The 25,294-nt window shown below is 32.5% G+C and overlaps 3 protein-coding genes and 1 pseudogene across 6 annotated transcripts; 2 read left to right on the forward strand and 2 right to left on the reverse strand.

Annotated features, from left to right (window-relative positions):
• Positions 1-1,499, forward strand: LOC100799193 (transketolase, chloroplastic-like; annotated as a pseudogene).
• A 1,552-nt stretch (positions 1,500-3,051) lies between these two features.
• Positions 3,052-6,369, forward strand: LOC100795309 (ras-related protein Rab7). Of its 2 annotated transcripts, XM_003537831.4 has the most exons (7): positions 3,052-3,289; positions 3,596-3,622; positions 3,753-3,852; positions 4,711-4,857; positions 4,964-5,044; positions 5,189-5,334; positions 6,070-6,369. In XM_003537831.4, the coding sequence occupies exons 1-7, from the start codon at positions 3,237-3,239 to the stop codon at positions 6,134-6,136; spliced, it is 621 nt and encodes a 206-aa protein (XP_003537879.1). In that variant the 5' UTR covers positions 3,052-3,236; the 3' UTR covers positions 6,137-6,369. The 2 variants fall into 2 exon arrangements, with proteins under 2 accessions (XP_003537879.1, XP_006590898.1); XM_006590835.4 differs by lacking the exon at positions 4,964-5,044 and having other exon boundaries at positions 3,063-3,289.
• A 1,396-nt stretch (positions 6,370-7,765) lies between these two features.
• On the reverse strand, positions 7,766-14,805 carry LOC100799723 (SWI/SNF complex subunit SWI3D). 2 transcript variants are annotated; one of them, XR_416709.4, is made up of 8 exons: positions 14,220-14,804; positions 12,542-13,074; positions 11,240-11,893; positions 10,728-10,894; positions 9,931-10,619; positions 9,547-9,743; positions 9,017-9,463; positions 7,766-8,019 (listed from the first exon to the last, which is right to left on the reverse strand). XR_416709.4 is itself a non-coding variant. In XM_003538972.5 (7 exons), exons 1-7 carry the CDS (start codon positions 14,746-14,748, stop codon positions 9,089-9,091), a joined length of 3,144 nt encoding a protein of 1,047 aa, XP_003539020.2. In that variant the 5' UTR covers positions 14,749-14,805; the 3' UTR covers positions 8,302-9,088. The 2 variants fall into 2 exon arrangements, 1 of the variants encoding a protein (XP_003539020.2); XM_003538972.5 differs by lacking the exon at positions 7,766-8,019 and having other exon boundaries at positions 8,302-9,463; positions 14,220-14,805.
• A 7,060-nt stretch (positions 14,806-21,865) lies between these two features.
• Positions 21,866-23,437, reverse strand: LOC100800239 (organ-specific protein P4-like). 2 transcript variants are annotated; one of them, XM_006590836.3, is made up of 2 exons: positions 23,303-23,437; positions 21,866-22,690 (listed from the first exon to the last, which is right to left on the reverse strand). In XM_006590836.3, the coding sequence occupies exons 1-2, from the start codon at positions 23,345-23,347 to the stop codon at positions 22,022-22,024; spliced, it is 714 nt and encodes a 237-aa protein (XP_006590899.1). In that variant the 5' UTR covers positions 23,348-23,437; the 3' UTR covers positions 21,866-22,021.
• Positions 23,438-25,294: the final 1,857 nt, after the last annotated feature.

Here is a 25,294-nt window from a genome sequence, read left to right on the forward strand (position 1 = left end):
ACAGATGTTGTTGAGAGGGCCAACTCCGGTCTCTCCATGGGGTGTGCTACAATGGGTCACATTCTCTACAATGAGGTCATGAGCTACAATCCTAAGAATCCCACTTGTTTCAACTGTTTCATTCTCTTTGATGGACACTACTACATGCTCTAATATGTTCTCCTTCACCTTGTAGGCTGTGACAGTGTTCTAGAAGAAGACTTGAAGGAATTCCGACAATGGGGGAGCAGGGCTCCTGGGCATCCAACGAACTTTGAGCCACTTGGAATTGAAGTGACTACAGGTCCTCCTCGTCAGGGCATTGCCAATGTTGTTGGGTTAGCACTAGTTTTATATGATGACAACCACATCTCCATTGATGGTGACCCTGAGATTGTATTCACTGCGAATATTGATCAACATTTTGAGGCACTCAGGTGGCATGTAATTCAGGTGAAAAATGAAAATACTGGATATGTTGAAATTCGTGCAGCCATTAAGGAAGCAAAGGCTATTAAACACAAATCCACTTTGATCAAGGTAACCATTACCATTGGATTTGGTTCTCCTAGCAAGGCTAATTCCTACAGTGTTCACGCAAGTGCATTAGGTGCTAAAGAAGTGGATGCTACAAGAAAAAATCCTGGATGACCATACGAGCCACTCCATGTGTTTGAAGCTGCAGAGCTGAAGGCTATTATTACTGGTAAATTACCAGCTGGTTGGGCAAAAGCACTTCCGACATACACTCCAGAAAACCCTGCTAATGTTACAAGAAATCTGTCTCAACAAAATCTAAATGCACCTCTTAAGGTTCTTCTTGGTCTACTCAGTGGCGGTGTAGATCTTGCCTCTTCCCTCATGACCTTGTTGAAATCATATGGAGATCCCCAAAAGAATACTATTGAAGAGCGCAATGTTAGATTTGGTGTTAGAGAACATGGAATGAGAGCAATCTGTAATGGTATTGCTCTTCATAGCACCAGATTCATTCCATAGTATGCAACTTTCTTTGTCGTCATTGACTACATGAGAGTTGCCATAAGGATTTATGCACCGTGTAAAGCTAAAGTTATTTATGTGTTGACTCATGATTCGATTAGACTTAGAGAGGATGGACCAACTCGCCAACCAATAGAGCACCTAGCAAGCTTCAGGGCAATGCCAAACATTTTGATGCTTTGTCCAGTTGATGGTAATGAAACTGCTGGATCATACAAAGTTGTCGTGGTTAACAGGAAGACACCCTCAATTCTTGCACTTTCTAGTCAAAAGTTGACCCAACTTCTAGGAACTTTTATTGATGAAGTTGAAAAGAAGGGCCACATTATTTCAGACAACTTATCAGGTAACAAGCCTGGTGTCATTTTGATTGGAATTGGTTCTGAGTTGGAAATTGTTGTTGTTATGCTGCTGAGGTTCTAAGGAAGGATGAAAAAGTTGTTAGAGTTGTTTCTTTTGTTAGCTGGGTCTATGAGACAAAGCAACCACCAAATTTTGAAACTGCTCAGAACAGCTAGTGGGGTCTTGTGAAAAAAGTCATGGGGAATACTACACCAACTTCCTGGAGTACTACTATTCTACACTAATTTTGATCAGGGACATAGTTCCCATATTTCAGTTGATGGTGATCGATTTCATGCTCTATTACCTAGAGGAGCTAAAGTGAAATGTCTCTAAAATGTTGGTTATTTTATCAAAGGGAAATGATGTCTTGGGAGAACAACACATTGCACAATACTTTAGTCAAGTTGTTGCCACACATGGAGTGGAACGACACTACATGGGAAAGTGGGACCAGTGGCAAACTTCCTACAACCTTGAGGACAAGGTTGTTCCTCTAAGGGTGAATATTGATAGCAACAACGCAACACTTACCAGGCCCGAATGGGTACAACAAAAGCCCAAGTTCCTTGTTGACTTCGTGTAATGCAGTGGCAAAAGAAGACAAGGTTGTAGGATCTTATAGGATCCTTCCCTCTGTAATTCCAACCATTCTGTTACAACCAACTTAGGATATTTCTACAATTCTTTTATTAGGATAATTGCCATTTTGTTATTGCTTTTTGTCTTTTTTCTTTCGTTGGCCTTGTGAGTGGCAATTCTTAACTTTTTGTAGAAGATCATTATAAAGACCATAGAAATGAATAATATAAGCATAGAAGAATTTCAATAGTAACCTTTAGTGCAATTGGATGTCTCCTTGTCCTCGAAATCAAGGTCCCCTTGTCCTCTGTTCTTATAAAAAAGTCTCGGATAAGTACTAGCTAGACATTGTTCACCAACCTACTCATCCAACCAAAAATTCACTTGTTTTGATATCCATAACCTCCACTCCACCCTTCTATCAAACCATTTCGAAATTCATTTTGTTCAATCAACAACCCTCTTCATCCCCCATATTTTAAAAACAACACTTTCCCCAAAGAGAATGTTTTTTATGAGACAATTTCGACCTTCATTTTTCCAATAAAGCAACATTAATATTCATATGTGGGAGTGGGAGTTGGTGTTGTGTGTGGACTATGGTTGGTTTAGTAAGGGTGATGATATGAAAGATTTAATCTTCATGATAAAAACTAAAAATGATGGTCATAGTAAGAGGTTTTCAGGCAGACAATAAAAATATTAAAAGTAAAAGAGGAAAAAACTATAAATAAATCATTATTCTATTAGAAAATATTCTTTTACTACACCATTTTTTTCTATTTTCATTTTTCTTTCCTATTATTTGTTAGCAGGGGAAGAAGATACTTGGTACTCTTGTTTAAAATAAAAAAAAGTTTAAGAAATAATTTAACAGTAAAATTATCTAACAAAAAATATATAATATATTTCTTTTATCATTAGTAGTAACAAAAACAGTGATTGTCATAACTTTGTGTTCCTCTTTTTATTTTGTTAAGTTTAATATATATTAATAAATAAAGACGATATCCATTTGAAAATTTGAGGAAAACTAGTAAGTATAGATTCATTTATTTAGTAAATACATTTTGAAATAAAAAGAAAATAGGAATAAATGTGCAAAACAAAATAAATCAGAAATAAATAATTTCTTGAGAAATAATTGTGGAGACTCATAATGTACTAGTCCCAGCTGTCAACGGGGGAATATTCGCGAAGGCGGTTGCAATTGCATAGCATAGAGAAAGTGCAGAGAGAGCACAGCGTAACGACTCAGTCAAACACTCTGTAACTCTTTATTTTATTTTCTTTCTTTCTTTCTCCGATCGCATAGCTCGCTCGCAACCACCATGCCTTCCCGAAGAAGAACTCTCTTGAAGGTCATCATTCTCGGTGACAGTGGGTTCGTCTCTTTCTCTCTCTCTCTCTCTCTCTCTCTCTCTCTTCTTCCATTTCTAGGGTTTACTTCAATCACAGATCTATACTCCCTTCGCGCTTGCCAACCTGTTTCTCCAATCTCTTTTCAATTATTCCATTTCGTTAATTCCTTTTTACTTCTGATTAGATTATATTGTGAATTTTTTCATGGATCACAAGAACCGTTGCTTCTGTTACTCTAATCTCTCGGACAATTGCAATCGCGCCTACTTGATTTTTTAGTTACAGAGATTTACTTAATTATTTTAATTTTGTTGTTGATGCTTCGCAGGGTGGGGAAGACATCTTTGATGAACCAGTATCCTTCGGTTTCTGTCTACAAACTCCGTGTTCTTTACTTTTTTTTTTTTAATTTGCGTTTCAATTTGTTTTCTATTGTTTAGTACTGCATGAAAACTATGTATTTTCCCCTAACATACGCAATTTAGATATGTGAATAAGAAGTTTAGTAATCAGTACAAGGCAACCATTGGAGCGGATTTTTTAACCAAAGAAGTGCAATTCGAAGATAGGCTTTTCACCTTACAGGTTTTTGAGCAGTGCTTACCTAGATTTTCCTATCTTATGTGCTATGTTACTACTGATTTTACTGAAGAATTATTGGGTTGTGCATGTTGATTTTGCATGATGTAAGCTTGTTGATCAAATCATCTATTTGCCAAAGCGTCACATATATGTGCATACCAAACTTTTCCCATGCCTATTAGTTTCTTGGATTAAGTTTCTTTACTCAGTGCTCTTAATAATGTTTGAATGTCTAAAAGTGTGTTTTTGAAAGTAACGTCAATCCAACACTCACTCACTTTTTACATTTGTGCATCAGAAATGTGTAAACCTCCATTTAAAGCCAATTGAATGGGTTTCCAAACACACTATAAATTGTTTTGAAATATTTAGTTTCTTGAATTTTGTGGAAATGATCTTGTGCATGGGATGCAGGTAGTGCAAGGTGTTGTTTCCTGTCATTTCTAAGATATCATTGTTGAGCATGTGATATGTGACAGTAGTTGTGATTTTAATGTGGACTTCATTGTATATAACGAAATGGTTTTTGTTAGTTATAACATTGAGCATCTTTGGGATGTTATATAGATTGAATCTAATGGGATAGAGAACTAAATCTATTTAAATGATGACTAGATTTCTAATGGTTTATGGCTAAGTTGTTCTGTTACTCTCTTAAGAGCCTTTTGTAGTCTTTCTCTAGTTGAAGATTGCGATTTGCGAGTACAAGTGTCATCACATTACAGTCATACTCTTGCAGTGTGTGAAAATTATGTTTGGGCCTATTCTACATCTCATATTTCTATTTGTCTTTTTAAAGTTTTAAGTTACAATAGTCGAAATTTTATTTTGTTATTAATTTCCATGTTCTTAACTTTACAGATTTGGGATACAGCTGGCCAAGAAAGATTCCAAAGCCTTGGAGTTGCTTTCTATCGTGGTGCTGATTGTTGTGTTCTTGTATATGATGTTAATTCGATGAAATCATTTGACAACCTTAATAACTGGAGGGAGGAATTTCTGATTCAAGTATGCTTTTATTCCTTTCTGTATAATTTTTTCTCAGTTTTATCTATTATCTCAAGCTATGTTGTACAGATTTTACAACTTTTAAGATTTGTGATCACTTTGGCAGGCAAGTCCTTCTGATCCAGAGAATTTTCCTTTTGTTGTCATAGGAAACAAAATAGATATTGATGGTGGGAACAGCAGAGTGGTATTTACCCTCCCTTAAGTTTGCTATCATCAATGTTTCTTTTCTCTTTTTCCAAAACTTGCCCAGATCAGGCACACTCGTACTCATAAAACACCTAAACACATACTGCTAAACATATGAACACTACCAAGTTCTTGTGTGCAGGTGTCAGAAAAGAAGGCTCGGGCTTGGTGTGCATCAAAAGGAAATATTCCATATTTTGAGACATCTGCCAAAGAAGGTCTTAATGTTGAAGAAGCATTCCAATGCATAGCAAAGAATGCCCTGAAAAGTGGAGAAGAAGAAGAATTGTAAGTTCTTAAATCTGGGCATCTCTTTCATATATGTGAACTGACCAACTGAACTCACTAAGACATAAATACAATAAGCTACATCTCTCAGATTTATGAGATTGCGTTCATTGGTTGAGGGAGTGTAGTTTGGTTTTGTCAGAGTTCTAATTCATAATTTTCATGTTATCTCTTGAAATCTGAAGATCTATCTATGATTTGCTTATTGAGACAAACCATTTGCTTGCTATAACAAAAAAACAGGATTATGGGCATACATTATTAATTGCAAGCTGATATTGTTTGTTAAGTGCATATTCTGTGTTTTTTTTTTATGAATTGTATCTGTTGGAGATTTTGGTTCTCATCTAACAGCTTTCTCCAACTTCATAGATACTCCAATAGTCCAATGTAATTGTACTTTTACAAATATAGAGTACTAAAACTAAAATGGGACATTTTTGTTAATAACCTTGAAAGAGCACCGGTAAAGTTGCATATGCAAGGGTAAGACTATGTACAATACAATGGCCCTCCCCCATAATAGCACTACTTACTATGACACAATTTCAACAGCTTTCAAGAATTAGTATTGGAGATGTTAGTTTGTCTGGTGTATTTCGATTGTGGTATTTCTCGATGGTTACCCAGAGATTATGGATATTATTTATTTGGAACTTGAATTGTCCATTCCTTGGCTATTGATATTACTTTTTGGGTTTTTTTGTCCATGTGGTAATTTGTGCTTTATTGAAGATACCTGCCAGACACAATTGATGTTGGAAACAGCAGTCAGCCACGGGCAACAGGATGTGAGTGCTGAATGTATAGGTTTTCTTTTCAATACAATAAAGTACATTACTTCAAATTGATTTCACTGTGTTTAGCCATTGCTGTCTATGTGGAGGCATCATTGTACATTAGTATTTGCTCAAGAAACAAATTGGTCCAATGCTATACGTTGGGTGCTTGTTTGGTTTTGTGATAATTGACCCATATCAGTTGCTCTACATGTATGCTATATTGTGAAAGAAACAGCGTTAAGATTTTTTTGAAGTTATTTTTGTATTGTTTATCGTTCGTACTCGACATCAAATAGAGAATGTTGTACGTCTATTTTCGTTACAAATCTGTTAGCAACCATGATTGTTGTGGTCATGCTTTAGAGGTTCAGTGATCAACTCTCAAAACGCTAGTTCGCGATGGTGATTTTCTATATTCAGGAGTTACTCAGTAATCTCTTGAATTATTGAAACCTAAAGAGATGGTGATTTTCTATAAAATAAAATACAAGCTTCCCACCAAATAATTTATATCCTTGGTTAAAACATGTACTGAAAACATTAGGCGATGCTTTGAGTGTTTATTTTTCGTTTTTATATTTTATTTTCATTTTCTGAAAAGAATTTTTTTTTTAAGATTTAAAAAATGTATCGAGAAGAAAGTATTTTAATGTATCATCGTGTTTTTTTTTTTTTACTTTTTTAGAAAAGGTTAAAGATGTTGAAAACAATATTAAGCATACGTATTTTCTTCTTAGTTTTTGTTTTCTTTGAAAACAAAAATAAAAAATAATCAAATCAAACGTCATCTTATATTCGAGATTAAGCTTTCTCATGTTTATATAAATTATGCTTACGATGGATTTTCTTTGGGTTTGGAAAAAAAAGTTAGTGAAGGTGGAAAGATCCTTCTGTATAACTGCGGCCGACAGGGGCTCACCAGGTATATTTTCCCAAACATGTGAAAAATTACTGAAGAAGTCCGCGCAAAAACAGACTGAAAATAAATTAGAATCACTAATTACACGTATGACTTTTGGTCATAAGGCATAATCATTGATATCTAGACCAGCAAGCAACCAAGAATAAAAAATAAAGCATAACTTCCTAAAGCCGAGAAGAAATGAGGAAACCCTTGTATTAGTTATTTAATTCTATGATAGTATGCATTTCCAGTCATTGTTTTCCTGAGTTTGTAAGATAAAAAGTTATTCGGTTAAATTTTTAATGTTGCTTAAAAAGAGATAATATTGCAACAACTTATAATGTTAAGAATTTAAATGGAAGTTGATACTTGAATCTTGTTTGAATAAACTTAAACAAATACTTGTAAAATATAGAAAAAAATAAAAATTCAAAATAAAAATTAACATATTCACATGCCATTTAATTTCTTCAAAAATTAATTTTAACTTAAGCATAAAATAATTTTAGCTTATAGAAAAAAAAACCAATCTATTTTATCCTTTTTTTCTTATTACTTACTGAAAAATTCTTCCAAACATGGTATTAATTTTATAAGGTAAGGGCGGGAGAATCGATGTTGAGATGTGAGTCAAGAAAGAAATGACGGGGAAAGAACAAAAAAACAGCCATACACTGTACCCAACTCTTGGTCATTGCCAGACTGCTATATATCTTTATGAAGTCATCGAAATTTCAATATGCTCTCATCCAATAATGTAGTGAATAACATTCAAGTTAGAGGATTGAACGCGCACATTCTGCACAACTATCCACTTGTTTTAAGTTAAACACCTCAAAAATAAATTTTAAAAAAATCGCTCTACAACTTCAAATAATATATCATCTGCGGCTGCACCTCATAACAGGGAAAGGATGATCTTCCAATTGCACTACCGAATTCCCAATAGTTGTCAATTTGGAGTTAGTCCTAACCAGAACTTACCTTTGACAGAATTGACTGGATCAAAAGACCGTGGGTTAATAATGCAAGCAACAGGTATCTATAACTGAATTAGTAATAATAGAACCAAACAAGCATTTAAACTGGAACTAAATTTATTTTTGGTCTTTACATGTTGACTCATTTTCAACTTGGTGCTTGTACCAAAAGTTTTAGTTTCTGCATGCACAATCGTTTTCAATTTCATCCTCGTTGTACTGTTATTAGGACACCGTATATTGCAGTTATAATACAGAAAAAGGGAAGGAACTACTAAATTAAAAGTAAGGAAGCCATTTCTAACAGAAAAATCATTTCATAATACTGATTGGCAAGTATTTGGCAATGTACAGGAGCAACCAAACAATTTCTGTCAACAAGTAATTATAATCCATGAAATTCTCCTATTGTAGATTAGCTTCTCAATAAAAACAACTCAAAAAGGTATTCCTTTGCACAAAGGGGTCAACCCCTCTCTAAAGCATGTGTATTTCCAATAAAAACGTGCATAATACAATCGGAAAAATAAGAACGGACCAAGTACTGATTCTATACATAAAAAAAGTAATTTGTTGCTATTCAATTCAGTTCTCCCACATACTTGATCAAATACATGTTGGGCAAAATGAGAAAAAAAGGACCGGTGACAAATTCCCAAATCCCAATATCAGAAAAAGCAAAAACCAGTTAAAAAAATAAGGTCAAAGTACAAACAAAATCATCATTTCAATCATGGGAAATGGACTGTCATTCTTTCTCAAGTTGAAATATTTAAAGTTTTCATCTACACGAACTTGCTAAATATTCTCAAGTTGAACTCCATATGTTTCTTCTGCTTCTTTAGCATTTCCTAATTCTTATCTTTTTACGCAATTTCCTCTCTATTTACTTTGTCTAAAAATACCAGTCATTGAATAAACTAGTCTAATAATATTCAACTGAGGTACTATAAGAAATATCCTATCTTGACCTCAACTAAAAGAAAGTCCCCAATAAAATGAGAATGCATACTCACATTGTCAAAATGATGGCGAGCGAGATCAGTAAGTATGAAGACATGAACTTCTTTTCCATATGTACTCAACATTTATTTTGTCCCAACAGAAGAAAGCTTTTCCTGGTTAGATGGCCGAACTGAATTTCCTGCTGCAGTTGAAGATACTAATGGGTTTTGAAGAGTAGTTGCTACAGTGCCTGCAGGTCTAGAAATCAGTGGCCTTGGTGGATTCATCATCATTTGTGGTCTTGGGAGTGAGTTTGCAATATTTGTTGGAATTCTATTGGTAGTTATAGATGGTGGTACACCTCTAGATGAGGAAGGTGGTATACCAAGCCGTGATGCAATTATCAAAGCACGCTCATGATAAAGCTTATGCCGTGATCGCTCTACATGCTCCCTTGCCCTCATCACCACATTCTCCACATCATTGAAAAAAGCCAACTTTGTTTCCAACTTGTGCAACTGCAAGCAGACAGAATTTACCAAGAAAGTCGGGAGCAAAACATGAATACAAATGAGATCTTTACCAGGCCATGAGATTATACCTGCTTTTCTATCAACAAGGAAGTAAGCTGTCGAATTTGGTCTTCTTCCTGATTTGCTAGAAGTTTGGCTTTTGCTGCTGCTGCAGCAAGTGTAGAAACTGCAGCACGTTTCACTTTCTCAAAACTGCTATCCTGTTTAGTCTCAGTACCATCATCTTCCACTTTTGCTCCATTATCTGCATGATCTTTACCTGCCCCTGTATGTTGATTTTTGTGGATTAAACTTGAAATATGACAAAGACTCCTCAATAATTGAGTTAGACCTTAATTGCTCCAGTACATCTCAAATTACATTTTATGAACAACTATGGCATGTCTTCCTCTCTTTTTTGTGTATGTGTGTGGATGAGAGAGGGAGAGAAGGTGAGAGAGAGAGAGAGAGACCTGTATTTGGACCATTTTCAGCACCAGAATTTGATACAACAGGATTTGAAGGTGACATCATATCTACATCCTTTTCTGTCCCATTACATTGGGATGATTTTGACGTAATTAGTGGCTGAGAGTCAATCTTTTCCGATGGCAAGGAATTAGAAACTCCATCAACATCCATTACTGAGTCCGTTGTTTCTAGAGATTCACAAGCTGGATTTGTAGGCTCTGGATTTTGAGGCTTGCTCTTAGTTGAGGGAATAGAATTAGAAACCATTTCAGCATCTTTTGATGTGTCTGATAGAAGAGAATCAGACACATGTTTGTCTTTTACAGAAGGGCAAGATTCTTCAATTAAAGTTTCCTCCTGAGCCTTGTCAGAACAAAGTGGAATTTCAGCCTTGGATGTTGAACCACCTGAATTATGCAGAGTGGCTGGTGCTTGATCATTGGGTAGCTTTGCATTGTTGGGATCATTACCATTGTCAAGCCCACCTTCATGATTACTCACTGCTTGCTCCTTTGAAGAAATGGGTTTTTCCAAGGCTCCATCATCTGTAGAAGCCGGCTGTCCCTTGACTTCTAAAGCATTAGTTTCAATTTTTGTATTACTGTGATCATTCGGTAAATCTTTATCCTCCAATGTTGGTTTATCCTGTTTTACATTTACTTCATCCTGATCTCCCTCACTTTTAGAATCCCTATGATCCATTCAGACATAACATTGTTAGTCCCAATCAACAACTGGACTAGTTATGGAACTACCAAAATGCAAACTCTCCATATAAAGTTCTAAATAGATCACATACCTTTCAGAATTAGTCGGTTCCTTCTCATTATCTGGGGGATCTTTTAAAAGAAAGCAACACCTTGCCGCAAGCTCGGTGCCAGGTGAATTTCTTGACATGGATTTTATGGAGCTATGAGCTGAAGCAACAGCCACATCAGAACCCACCAAGTGTGCAAGGAAAGTTGCCTGTTGAAGAAGGCAACATAATATTACTTAGTAAGGGAGAATGTGTTAAACTTAAAACATGGAAAAGATATACATGAAATGACACAAGGAAACAGAAAGATTGTATATAACGTAGTAAACATTATTTAACAGTCTAGTGAACACTAGCAATTTTATTTTGCAACACTTGGACAGACATGACCCAGTGCACAACCAACAGTCACATACTTACAGCTAAATATAATAATTAATTGTTGTGCTGAAGATAGGGGACTTACATTAAATAATTTGAAGTGGATACTCATAGCATACCCCAAAAATACAGAATCAAGTGCTACTATTCATGCACTGAAACATTCAACTTACCAGTGCCATGACAGGATTACCCACTTCAGCAAATGAAGAAGGGCCTTCAGGTCCAGGAGAATAACCAACAGCTGCAAATGCTTCCTTAAGAGCATTTATAGCACAGTCATTGCCTGCTTCTTGATCAATCTTTACCTTAACAGCATCTTCTGATTTAGAAGTTCCCTCGGTAGATTTCTCATCACTGCCTTCTTGTAACTTTGTAGTCTCCTCCTGATTCACTTTCACTTCAAGATCTTCAGCCTTGGAAGTTTTATCATTGTCTTTGATGCCATCACTAGTATCATTCTCAATACATTCTGAAGCATCCTTGTCCATAGATGAGTCATTGTTTGTTGCAACTGGATCCACAGTTTCTTTGCAAACAGCAACAACATCATCATCACAGTCAACAAAGGTATCCTCAATTGGCATTTGAACAAAGTGTAATATGCACTGAGCTTTTGTTTTTGTTCCAACATGTTCTGCAATTTCATTCCAATTTTCTTTATAAAGTTCTAATGCTTCAAGGAGCAGAAGAGTCTCTTGATCAGTCCACTTTCCACCATTAACCCCTGCAACTTCAGCTGGTTCCATGAGTATAAAATCCAACGAAGACATGCCAGAGCCAAATCTTCTATTACTAAAGCAGTCGGTACATAGATCAAAATCTGCCTGTCAGGACACATCACAAAATATACAACATGAAGTGCAGGAGCAAATTAAATAATCATGAATAGCCACATTCCAACAATAAATTAGTGATAATTCAACTAAAGAGAGAAGCAGTTAACCAGTCTGTTGTTAAGTAAATTACAGAAACCATTGTACCACAAAACCAATCTATATAAACAATGACATTTCAAATCAGCAAACAGTTAGCCTCTCTTGATGAATGATTCGTTTGCAAGTTCACTAGTATTTGAGAAGGTTTCAGAAACTGACTGTAGCTGTTCCACTTTTCTAGAAATGTTCCTATATGGTTGGCATTTAACCAAAAACATTTTGAAAAATCTAAATCAATTCAGATAAGATTGTAAACTGATTCCATGACATCAAGCTACAAAGTTAATTAATGGAAAACATTTATTGGATGCATCATAAATATGTGCAAATAATTTAACTCCTCACTAAAAATGCGAGGTAAACCACAAACACACCAACCAATGGAAATAATGCTACAACTTTTAAAAGAGGACCAAGTTTGGGACAATTGCATTTGAGTAGTATACAAGGGATAATTAATAAATATTTTGAAAGTCATATCTTCAGTATATCACTATAACGTGCACTTCGATCGCTTATTCAGTTATAGATACCAACCTGCTTCTGGCAATGGTAACGTTTGCGAGAACAATCAGCAGAACAAGAGTTGCAATGGTACTCAAGCATCTCAACTGCTGGCCCCTCTTGTTTCACCAACTCTTCAGCAATTGTAGACTCCGGAAACAAGCCAGAGGTAGTAGCTGGAGTCATTTGGCTAGACCTTTGAACAGGTGGACATAATTGGAGAGTTTCAAAGTGATACAATTTTTCAAGCAATGAATTCTTTTCAGCTTCTCCATCATCACTGCCAGTGGCCATAGCAGAATCCATTGAAGGGAATGGGTGGAAGTTAATTAAACCCCAATAGTCCAAAAACTCCATTACCTCTTGCCTAGCATCTGAGTCTCCAACATTAAGCTGTGACATATCTTTCAATTCAATTTGTACGTTTGGATTTGAATGAAACTTCTTCATTATCCAATTCCTTATCTCCATGTATACATCAGGAGTCCGATTATCAGTCTTGCTATTAAAGAAAGAAGGCAACATTTGCTTCTCAATTGGATGAATACATGACCATGAAAACCAACCTGAAATCGAATTCCAAAGAAAAAACTGGGTAACTTAAAAATAAACTTTTATACCTTTGGGTCAACACTTAAAATATGCTTATTGCAATTAAATATTGATCCAATAGAAAATCAACCATTGGGACACTTGGGGAACCAAGCATTTGCATAACAGTATTACTAGTATCTTGTTGGACAGCAGAAGCATTGTACTTACAACTAACTAACATAACCTGGTGCCAGAAGGCTCCTCGCTATGCGAAGAGTCATTGTACGCAATCTTACCCTTGCAACGAGGTTGTTTCCAGATTCGAACCCATGACCCACCGGTAATCAAGGCACAACTTTACCATTACACCAGGGCTCGCTCTCATGATAGAAATTAGTAATTAGACTACTCCCTTCTTTAGATTATGCAACATACTTTACTCCCAAACCCAGTGGTAAGGATGATACGTTGGCTGTGTGGTTTTGTTCTTGTTTAGACTAAAGAAAAATCCAAAAAATTAAACAGAAACACTCAATCGACATCCACACAATTCTTCCTGATCTTCCTTACACCTATCTACCACGAAAGACTACAAAACATTCAAGTTAAAAGCTCAACATAAGGATTCCAACAATAATCTTATGAATAAAGGTCTGTTGAGGCGGGAAAAAACAATACAAAAAACAATAATTCATTAATCATTAGTGAACCAAAAACGGGAAGCAAGGAGTCACACTGTTATTGGTTACTTTACTTTTCCTTTTATTGGCTAATAGCTATTTTGCTAAGTCACATTAGGGGAAGGTCGACTCGGCCTAGTAAAGTTTCAGAATTTAGAACAACCACACGCAATTTCCCACACCAATCCTCCTCTATCCATAGCACGACTCAAATGTAATTAAGAAAAACAGCTCAGTTCGGGAAATGAAGAATATTTTATGGAATGGGAAGAAGAGCAGCACAATAAAGAAGAGCAAACTACAAATGGTAAAAACATAACCTGAGAGAACCTATCATGCACCAGTTCAGCCGAATCACTCGTTCATTCCAGAACAAAAAGTGAACAAAAATGACATAAAATCAAACACATGATGTTTTCTAACACTATCCACTGCAATTGAAGCCCTAAACCTAAACAGAAGCAAATTAGGGTTTGAGAAGAGGCACAAAGTCTCACCGCTGTGAGTGGGAACCACGTGAGCATTGGCACCGCGAGATCTGATAGCTTCGAATTCGGCTTCAATCGCGGCCTCGAGAGTCTCCCACTCGCTCTCCTTCTTGAGCTGCTCAGCGAGCGCGGCGGACTCGGCGGCGGAAGGGTGGGCGCGTTCAGAGCGTTTGACGGCGGCGGGAGCGGAAGCGCCGGCGGAAGAGGAGGCGGAGGCGAGGTTGTTGGGGGTTTGGCGGGCCCTGGTGAGGGGGCCATTGTGGAGGGGAGGAGGGTGGAGCGGTGAGGCCTTGTCGCGAGAGGCGCGTTTGGAGGGCGCGGAGGAGGAACCGGAGGCGCTGAGGGCGCCGGACTTCCTCTTGTTGGCTCCGGCGCGGCGGCGAGAGGTTGCGGGCTCTGATGCCGGCGAATCGGCGGCGGAGGGAGCGGCGTCGCGGCGTTTCTCCTCCATCGAGACGAGAAGGAGAAAAGGGGGGTTAGGGAAAAAAAATATTTGGGTGAGTGAAACTGTGGTGGTGCTGGGCTGTCTTCCAAACATATACGTCACTCACTGCCCTTCTTTTTGTTATTTCCACTCACTCCACTCCCTATGGCTATGTAATGGGGAATTGGATCTCTCCATTTCCTCTTTTCATCTTCATTACACAAAACATTGTTTTTTTTTTAATTTTTTTTTAATTTTTGTCTTTAACCTTTAAGAGTAAAGTGTATTAACTATTAACATTTTATGAGATTGCATAAATTTTTCTATCTTTTTTCCAATTTTACACTAACGTCTTTGATTGTTTTAAAAATATTACATTATTATAACATATTTTCCATTTGATGTAAATGTTAAAAAAAAATAGATAAATTTTATGAAATCTCACTAAACTTCAGCATCATGTGTTGTTTCAAGTGAAAATTAAGCAATGAAAGTGTTTCATTGCTGAAAGTAATTAAAATACTTTCTATGATTTGTTTTAGCTAAAATAAATGGTTGCTTCTTGATTTTTACTTTCAACAAAAAATGAAGTGGAAATTATATGAAAGTTTAATTTTTAATAAATTATTTTTTTATATAATTATGTGTGTTTTACCTTTTATAAACTCAAAGTCTTTATTATCGTTTTTAACGATTTCATGAAACTTGTTTGACTCGTCTTTTGTAAGTTTAAAATTTTCATTATTATCTTTAACAATTTCATTGAATTTGAGTACATGTGTTTTAATATACATAATTGTGATTTTCCATTACAATTCTTAATTTGTGTTATTTAAAATGTTAGGTTTCAAGTAGACATAATGCACAATTTCTTTTATAATAGTCCCTTTCATCTATTTGTATTTTAAGAAGCCATAATCGATTATGCTTCCTTGCCTCACAAGCTCATGATAATCAATTATGATAACATGCATAATCTATTTTGTAACCAAAAATTAACAGCAAAATGGGTTGTGATAATGGTAAGAGTACGTAAATGATAAAGAAAATTTGGTTACAAACACATTAAAGAACATACTTAACATAGTGACAAAATTTATATTTACTCTCAAAATCAAGTTATGGAACCCTATAATAAAGATAATTGTTGACGGAATATTTTATAATTCATTCTTTAATGTATTTTTTAATTATTATTACTCTATTCTTCAATATATATTTACTTTAAAAATTTATCCATTAATAACATAACTAAATTGATTTAAGAACAAGTTATAAACAAAGAAAATGCGTAAATAATATAATATGATAACGAGATGGGTTCTTATGCCTTTATATTTTCTGTCTTATTTTTCTATTTTAATAATTTATTAATTAATTAAAACGACCACATGCTAAATGGAATTAGATAAAAAAAATGTTAAATGGAATAAGATAAATTTGTACGGTATTGATAGTGGCAAAATGATTTTTTTTTTTTCTAAATGAGGGTAGATTGAATTTTTGTTATTTTTTTACTTTTAGTTTTTTATTATTTACCTAACTACCTTAATTCAAATATTTCATTTTTTTTCTAACTGACAAAGTATAAATTTAGTCTTTAATTTTATTATGTGACAATTAATTATGCCCTTAACATTGAAGATTAAATTTAGTGAAGATCATTAAATTTAGAAAACAAATTGATAATGATTGTCAAGTTTTTTTTTTCTGAATTTTGTCAAGTTTTTTTGTGGACAGAAGATAATGATTGTGAATTTCAAGGATTAAATTATTTGATTACTGTATATAACATGGCAGACTGAATTAAATGGTATATCAATTTCAGAGACTAAATTATTAACAGTTACTATTAGCAATCATAAATAAAAGTTAGTGACTATATTTTATTTTTTATAATTCTAAAGACTAAATCAATGTATTTATAATTTTAGGGACTTATTTTACATATCTTTCACACTAAATATAAAGACATAATAAAATTACACAAAATTCAGCAAAAAAAAAAAGAAGTTACACAAATATATCAAATGAGAAAGAATATGGTCACTGCTGGTGTGAAGGATGGCAAAAGAGAAGGCAAAGACTAAAGAGGAAGACAAAATCAACAAAAGTATTCAGATGAAATAATGGATAAATCATGTGCTGTCATGGCCAATTACTGTTAGTAATATTGCACATTCCTTTGCTGTGATATAATGATAATGATTTCACGTGGGAAATCTAGTTGAAAAACTACACTCTGGATTCTAGTTCTATTCAAACAAAGTTCAGTCAAAGATTCTTTATTTAGTACCCTTGGCAGTTGCAACCATTTGCAACTGAACCGAAACAGTGGAGTACATGTTAGTTTGTTGTCAAATCTGCAATGTCATTGAAAATAGATGTAATGTTCCCGCAAAGAACAATAACATCGGGTAAAATTATTACGAGTACCCTGTTCTTCTGAAGTGGTTGGTTTGAAAATTAGAAAATTTAATATATTCTTTTTCAAATTCGTATACGGAATTTGTAATAAATTAGTAACTTAGGTATCATGTTCAATCAAATGATTTAAACACAGCTAAATTCTTAATTGCTGCTAAGTATCAATGGATGTCTTCGGTAGAATTTATTATTATATATTGCTACAAAAATGGTTAAAGTTTTTTAATTAGAATTTGTTATCAGAGCCTTGATAGGGCAGGGAGCACAACATGATCGAAGATATAATGATGATATTTTTTTTGTCCTTTTTATTTATTATTGCTTTACTTTATATACGTTTTTATGCATTTTGCTTTTTTTTTGGGGTGTTTTTTGTTTTTGTTTTTGGTCTATTAATGAAATGGGCCTATGCAGCCCATGTTGACATTTTGTAACAAGACCCTTTTTTTAACGGGCTCAAATGGTCCAAAATAGAATTTCATTATTTGCAATAAAAATAAAAAGGTGAATAAAATTGACTGTTTACGCTTTATGGTGATATACTTAAGAAAAAATTGAAAATAAAAGGACTGTAATGTAGCAAAAAGTAATGAAACATGGCATCCTTATGCAAGTTTTAAAAAGTTGGGGTCATTTTTTAAAACTTTCTAACCCCTGCAAAACCTGCAATAAGAGGTCAATATTAAAGAAGATGAATATTTACAAAAAAAAAATTATGTGTGTGATAGAATTAGGAAGTCATTGTTTCACTTATCTTGTATTTTCAGAAATATAAAAGTATAAATATTTGTTAGGAGGTTATCAAGAAAATATTTCAAAGTATCTTTCATTTCTAGAAAAATTATACTCTCATCATGTTTACATAATTTTTATTCTCATGTTAATATTTTATGGAATGTGACAAATTATTCTCTAATTCCGCTGTAACTTTCATATTTACTTTTATTTTTTATTCATTATTTTAAAACTTTAAAAATATTTATAAGAATATTAAAAATTAACCAAATACATCTTTATATATGCCAAGAAATAACATTCTCAATTATAATATTCCTAAGGATGTAATTATTGGAAATGCAAAATAATTCCGTAAAACAAACGTACCCTTAAAAGTTAAAATCCTCCTTCATTTGCCCTTAAAAGTTTTAAAGCAGACGCTCCATTTATTTTACTTGCCGTGGTTGTTTGAAAAAAATATGAAAAAAAATTAGTTGAGTGAGAGATAAAAACTTCAAATAATTTATTTTTATCACAATTAAATCATAACTAAGATATCATTAAGAATTTTAAATATTCTTGTGTTGGTAATACATAATATAATAATATATTAATGCTACTATAAATTTCATATTATCAAAAAAATAAAAAAAGTAAAATTCATGAATAACAACAATGAATCATATTATAAATCCTTATTAATTTATTTCACGTTTTCTCTCATATATCGAGATAAAAATTAGAAGAAAAAAAGTGTAAAAGGTTTTTATATTTATTCAATTACAATCTGCTATATATTAGTGTAAAAACTTATACTGAAGATACATGCCTATTAACTCCAAAATTTAGTTTAGAGTCCTTAAAAAAATTAGCTAAAAAAAAACTCTAAAATTTAACGTGAGGGTACTATACGATTAAAAAACCATGGTTAATATGTCATGGAATGCATTACAAACACTACCCACGATTTTTTTTTTATTATAACGATGGATCGGTGATGTTTGTTGCTTCTATGTTCATCGAGTGACGAGTGAATTCAGCAATGGCAACCGTTTTTTAAAACTATACAACATTAGTTTCTGAACAGAGTTTTTGTGCTAATATCATCTATTCAACCTCAAGTTTCTAAAATTACATGTTACAGAGGTTGCCAGTTATAAATTCCAAGAATCCTAACATGCTCTGAATATATTTTAGAATATCTATGTCCTCATTTTTCTTACTTAAGTATTTTTAATTAGACCCAAAATATATTACAAATAGACCCCACCTAGCTATTACTGTTTCCTAGAATATATAGGGGTTAATGACTTAAAACGTGTGCTTCATGCTGCTACTGGAATTGATTAAGGACAAGTGGACAACTGATTTGTTCCTGGGATTGATCTTCACTTCAGCTGATTTTGGTTGCTGGCTTTGTTCAGTGTAATTAAATAGTAGTGGCATGCATTTGCTTAAATGAAAAATGGGTGAAGGGTGGTTCTGAATTTGAGGTTTCAATTCATGAGAGTAAAATGAAAGCAAAGATTGGAATGGGTCACGTACTTCAATTAAAAGGAAGCATGGAGGTTGACCCTTCAGGTGAACGTATTTGTATAATAAGGTTTTATGATTGAAAGTAGAACAACCATGGGGGTAGAGGTGAGTTTTCTCTGGTTGCTGTGATGGGTTTTAATTTTTAGAACAACGGTGCAAAATAAATAATTTTTTTTCTGAAAGTTATTATTGAAAATTTTCAAAACTTTTTACTCAAACGTTAACCTCTTTATCAATTTATGATCAATTCATCCCAACTATATATATTTTTTTAATATATCGAAGGCAATTTTATAATTCATTTATGCTCTTCAAAACATCAGTCATTGATCAATATTTATCCCAAAATCTTTAGTGACAATGGTTCTATCTTTCCTAATAAATACAGAATATATTTTTCAGCTAATCAGCTGACTTATATAAATTTGCAACTTTTGCTCCTAGTTCAGCTAGTAATTAATATACAGTATGGATTTTTTTTAACGAACACATGGAAATTAGAATAATCACCAAAGCTTTAATTGATGCAATAAATAAATGTATGAAAAACACTCATAATTGATGCTAAATCAATTTAATCTGCATGTCATTGTCTTTATTCCGAATTGAAAAGCAAAGAATGAGCATTCCCTGATTCCCGCAGTCTAAGACAGGATTCGGACAGCTAGCCCTTGATATTTGTCGAGCACCGGTTCATTATTTGAGCAATGGACCGATTATTAATATATAGAATTTTAATGGGCATTGCTCAATCAAATGGTGTATTTTAATTTTCTAGTTATATTTATCTTTTAATTATTAAATTGTATTTTTAAATTATCTTTAATTAATTAAATATGAATAAATAGAAATATATGATTTTATGTTTGTAATAAGTAAAATATATTTAAGTAATTTGATTTTTTTTGAAAAATTATAAAAATGAAAGTAAACTATTGGTGATAACCTCAATGATAAGAACAATATACAAAAAAAATATGAAAAAATTGCCCGTTATTATTATTATTATAAATCACCCATTATTTTGAAAAAATACCTTAAGTTATTCAGAAACAATAATGCATCGGACCATATTATTTATTGGATACACTTGTACAACATATATTTGCTTTCCTTTTAGTTACATTAATACAACTCGGAATTGAAAATTATTAAATAGACTTGAGAGTGAAGAAATGAAGAAAAAAGAAGAAATCATGAGTTTCAATTGTCTTACTTACAAAACTAATAACTAAAATTGACATAAAAAAACATTAATGCATTGATAGTAGCGTCCATTTCTATTTTTATTTTTACTTTTTTTTAAAAAAAAATATACTATAAACTCATACTACTTCTTTTATTTTATAATAGCTGTCATATAAGAAAAAATAAGTTTCAAAATAATTATTATTTTATCTTTTTTATGTCATTTTAATTATTTTTTATTTATTTATATTACTTATAATATTAATGATAAACAATAAAATCTATAAATAAATTAATTTTTAATTTATAAAATTGTTACTTATTTCCATTTATTGATATTTTTTTAGTTTTTGTAATAAAATTTAGGACTATAAATATTATGAAAAAGGAAAAGTAAAATGCATGTCCTAGTTTTGTCATTCAAGACTAAGCACCCGACTAAGCATTGGGCAAAAACTAGGCAGGCGGTGTTTCACTTTATGATTATTGAATTAAAAAGTTTCAAAGCGAACTCTTTAGATTAAAGAGTGTTTTTTTATATTATGATATTAATGTGAAATATTCATCATTTTTATTAAAAAAGTGAAAAGTGAATAGATAATTTTTAGTAAATTTTTTTTTCTTAATTATATTTTCTTTTATAAAATTTGAACTTGAAATTTTATTTTAGGAATCTGAGCCCAATTTTATTTGGAGCAACAACATCTTGATAGATTAAAGAGTTAATTTTTTTGAAAGGAAGATTAAAGAGTTAATATAAACCCTTTAATAGTGAGCATTATAGTGGTTAGATTAAAGGTGACTTGGTAGATGGTATGGTGGGAGTTGATTCGAATATGGTTCTCATCATACACTATTTTACGTATTATCTTTAAGTGTGTATTTGAATTTTAATTGGGGGAGCTAGAAAGTAGTTTTGCTCTCAAAGCAACAAATATTTCCTTCTTAATTTGTGCATTTGAATCCGCAAATTAAATATACATTGAAATTCATAGGTTTTATTATTTTTTTTCCTAATTTATTTTTTAAGTTTAATTTGATTCTCTTATTAATTATTTAAATATTTATAGTTTCAATTAAGTCTTTTACTTTTAAAATGTTTAATTATGTCTTTTATTTTAAAAAATGGATTTAATTTTGTAGTGAAAAATGAATTTAATTTGATCTCATTTAAAATAAACTTTTGTCCTATTTTTAAAATTTTTTGGAGTAGATAGATGAAAAATGAGACCAATATTGAATTATTTAAAAAATAAAGAACCTAATTGTACTATATTTTAAATAAACACAAGACCTAATTTAAATCTTTACGTAATAAGATGACTCAATTGAACTTAAAAAAATTAAAAGACTAAAAAAATAATTAAAGCAAATATATATTTTTATTTTTCCAACTTTTAGTCCAACATAGCCGAAGTTATTCAAAATCTATAATACTTCACACCCTATTTATTCATAGGATACATTGATATGGAGCACGATTTTCTTCGACTGTATTATACAATTACTTGATTTTCATTTAATCACTATACTTGGTAGCACTTGCTTTAGGTTCAGAATCGTACTTGGTATTTGACCTGGATGCAAAGTCATCATACTTGCTAATATTTGGTCTCGGTTCAAAATCATCGTTTTTGGTAATGCTTGATTTGAGTTCTAAATCATCATATTTGGTAACACTTGGTCTCGATTCAAAATCATCATTCTCGGTAACGCTTGACCTGAGTTCAAAGTCATCATACTTGCTAATATTTGGTCTCGGTTCAAAATCATCATTCTCGGTAACGCTTGACCTGAGTTCAAAATCATCATATTTGGTAGCACTTGGTCTCGGTTCAAAATCATTGTTCTTGGTAACGCTTGACTTGAGTTCAAAATCATCATACTTAGTAACACTTGGTCTCGATTCAAAATCATCGTTCTTGATAATGCTTGACTTGAATTCCAAATCATCATATTTGGTAACACTTGGTATGGGTTCGAAGTCACTGTTAACTTGTGTATTTGTAACTAGAGACTCTTCACAATGGTTTTTGGAACCTTTACCAAGCTGCTCTTGAGTCTTAGGGTTATTTTCAGATTGAAATGAAACAAGACCTTGAAGTCCTTCTGGCATTTCCTGATCTTTCATGATCATTTTCCAATATTCCCCTGGATCTTTTCTTGATTCCGTAGTGGCAGCTAACTTCTCCACAAAATTTGCGCATATAGAGAAAATTAACAAAAAGGGAAACGTTTGTCAAAATGTTATCTCCATGCCTAACTAACCCAAGATGCCCATGCACAATATAATTTCAAACTAATACTAGATAATTCGATCAAAATGCCAATAGTAGAGTTGAAAACTATATTAGATTAAAGTTTTAACCGATTCTACAAATAATCATGATTTTTTACACCCTTTTCTTATACTATATTCTTACACTTTATAAACATTGGTGAAAAGATTTTTACCATAAAAAAACGCGTAAAGCAAGGTAGTTGAGATTCAAGCATAAGTAGTGTAATAAAAAAATGTGATAGGATATTTATCATTTAGAAGTAGGGAAGCAAATATTAAAAAGAACCTTGGACTACATGACGTTTGAATAGTTTAGCATTATAAATAAATAATTTTGGCAAGACATTCTGATTTCTCCTCATTTTGTCAAGCTTATTTAGATTCCTTCACCCCCCTAATACTGATAAATTAAACGTATCCATTTAAATCCCTAAATACTGTGAGGAATGGAAAATAACTAAATAATATCAAGAGAAGGAAAGATAATAAAAATTGTGATACAATGGAAGGTGAACATACCAAGAAAGCAAATAGAAGAGGAAGCAAAGCAAGAGCAGGCCTCATTGTCAATTCAATAATATATAGAACGCCTCTCGCTTCGTTTGTATTTTGGATTGTATAGCTCACTGCCTATTTATAGGGGGATAGCCAACTCACATATGATGTCATATTTATATGTTAATGCACAGTTGTTAGAACATTATTGAAACCACTGAGAATTGACCCACTACCATCAGGGTTATATCCAGAAAACATGCGAACGAGTAGAAATGTACATCAATCAATCAATCAGTGTCAGTGTGAGTAGTTGTTGTCAATTTTTGAAATTGTTATAGATCTCTTATATCTTATATTTAAGATTGATTTTTATGAATAAAAAAATTGTATTAAAATCAATTTAAAACAATTTTGGGACTTATCCACGTTATCCAAGGATAAAATAAATAATTTGCCAAAATAATTCATAACAAAATTTTCCACCCGTAGCACAAAATAAATTTAATCTTATATTCAAATACGGTTTTTTTATCTCAAGATTTTTATTTAAATCTGCAAATAAGAACTTCATTAAAATAAAGGATATGAGTACAAGCGATACCCACCCTTACAACATATACAAGTCCATATCCTCTATCCAAAGAAGATAGATCTCGAAACTCCCAACTCAAAGTATATCGATCTCCAGATCGAATTGTATAATTTTTTTTTAGTGTGAGAGATGAAATACTATCTTTTTATCAATAAATATTTATTTATTTGTTTTTTTAGAAATATTTGTTGAGGATTTAAACATATGATTTTTTCTTCTTTCTTTTTTTCTTTATTATTTTTTAACCATCACCAAGTCAATGTTATATATGCTAGATGAAATACTACATAATGAAGTGTAACTAAAAAATGGTGGAAATTAACTTGTCCCACCTATATCTTTAAATTGAAGGCTTTATTGAGAAAATATATATCTCCATATATTGATGAAAAATGATGAAATGAGTATGTGAGATAAAGAGATCCAATTCTATTTATTTTTCAAACACAAATAATAGTATATTTTATAACTCATGTCCTTCTTTTTCCCTCATTGCTTCTTTTTTTCTTTTCATGTAAAATGAGAGAAGATGGCTGTCACCTTATAGACATGTGCATGCTAGCAAGGGAGTAATATTAGATCAATAATTATCACGCCATAAATGTTTTGCTCATGAAAAGTGTTACATATGCAAATAAAGCTGGATCACGACTTCATAAAGAAAATTTTCTGTTGATCCTATCGATTGTGGTAAATCCAACATTAAATATAATTATGTCGTAGGTAGGTTGCTTTAGCACGTTTTTTATTTTCAATTATATCATAGGATTTTCTTTTGATACTGCTGATTGGGACAAATCATGTTATATAATTATATCGTACGCATCATAAATAGGATTTACAATAAAAATAAAATAACCGATTAAAATATATCATCTCTGGGTGCAAAAGTAAATCAATATCTATATTTGTATGGACACGAAGACAAGATTTGGTGAATCGGATCGGATCAAACTTGATCCTTCCTATGTATAGAATAAAGAGCATCATGACAATAACTATTAATAACATTCATTGGATAATTGAAATATTGAATATGGGTTCATTATATATCGATTAAGTTTGTGTTTCTTCTACTCCCAATACTTTAATATATCTTAGACAAACACCAAATAATGACTAATTAATTAATTAATTTAATTTGCCGACATTGGAAAGAAAATGGTTAAAAATTGATATTTCTAATCCTACCATGGATTTATATTAAAAAATAATTATATTAATTATTTATATTCACTACAATTAATTTTATGTAATTTAATAATAATTGAGTGATTGATAATTGTTATGCATATATAATTTATATATTTAAATCTCATAATAGTTATTTACTTTTCTCTCTTTTAATGCTTCTTTTGGGTTAAAATATTAGGAATTTAGTTTCTTTTGAATTTTTATCCCGTGGATGCTAAAGTTAATTA

The sequence above is a fragment of the Glycine max genome, chromosome 11 (assembly GCF_000004515.6).
Source record: "Glycine max cultivar Williams 82 chromosome 11, Glycine_max_v4.0, whole genome shotgun sequence".
NCBI lineage: Eukaryota > Viridiplantae > Streptophyta > Magnoliopsida > Fabales > Fabaceae > Glycine > Glycine max.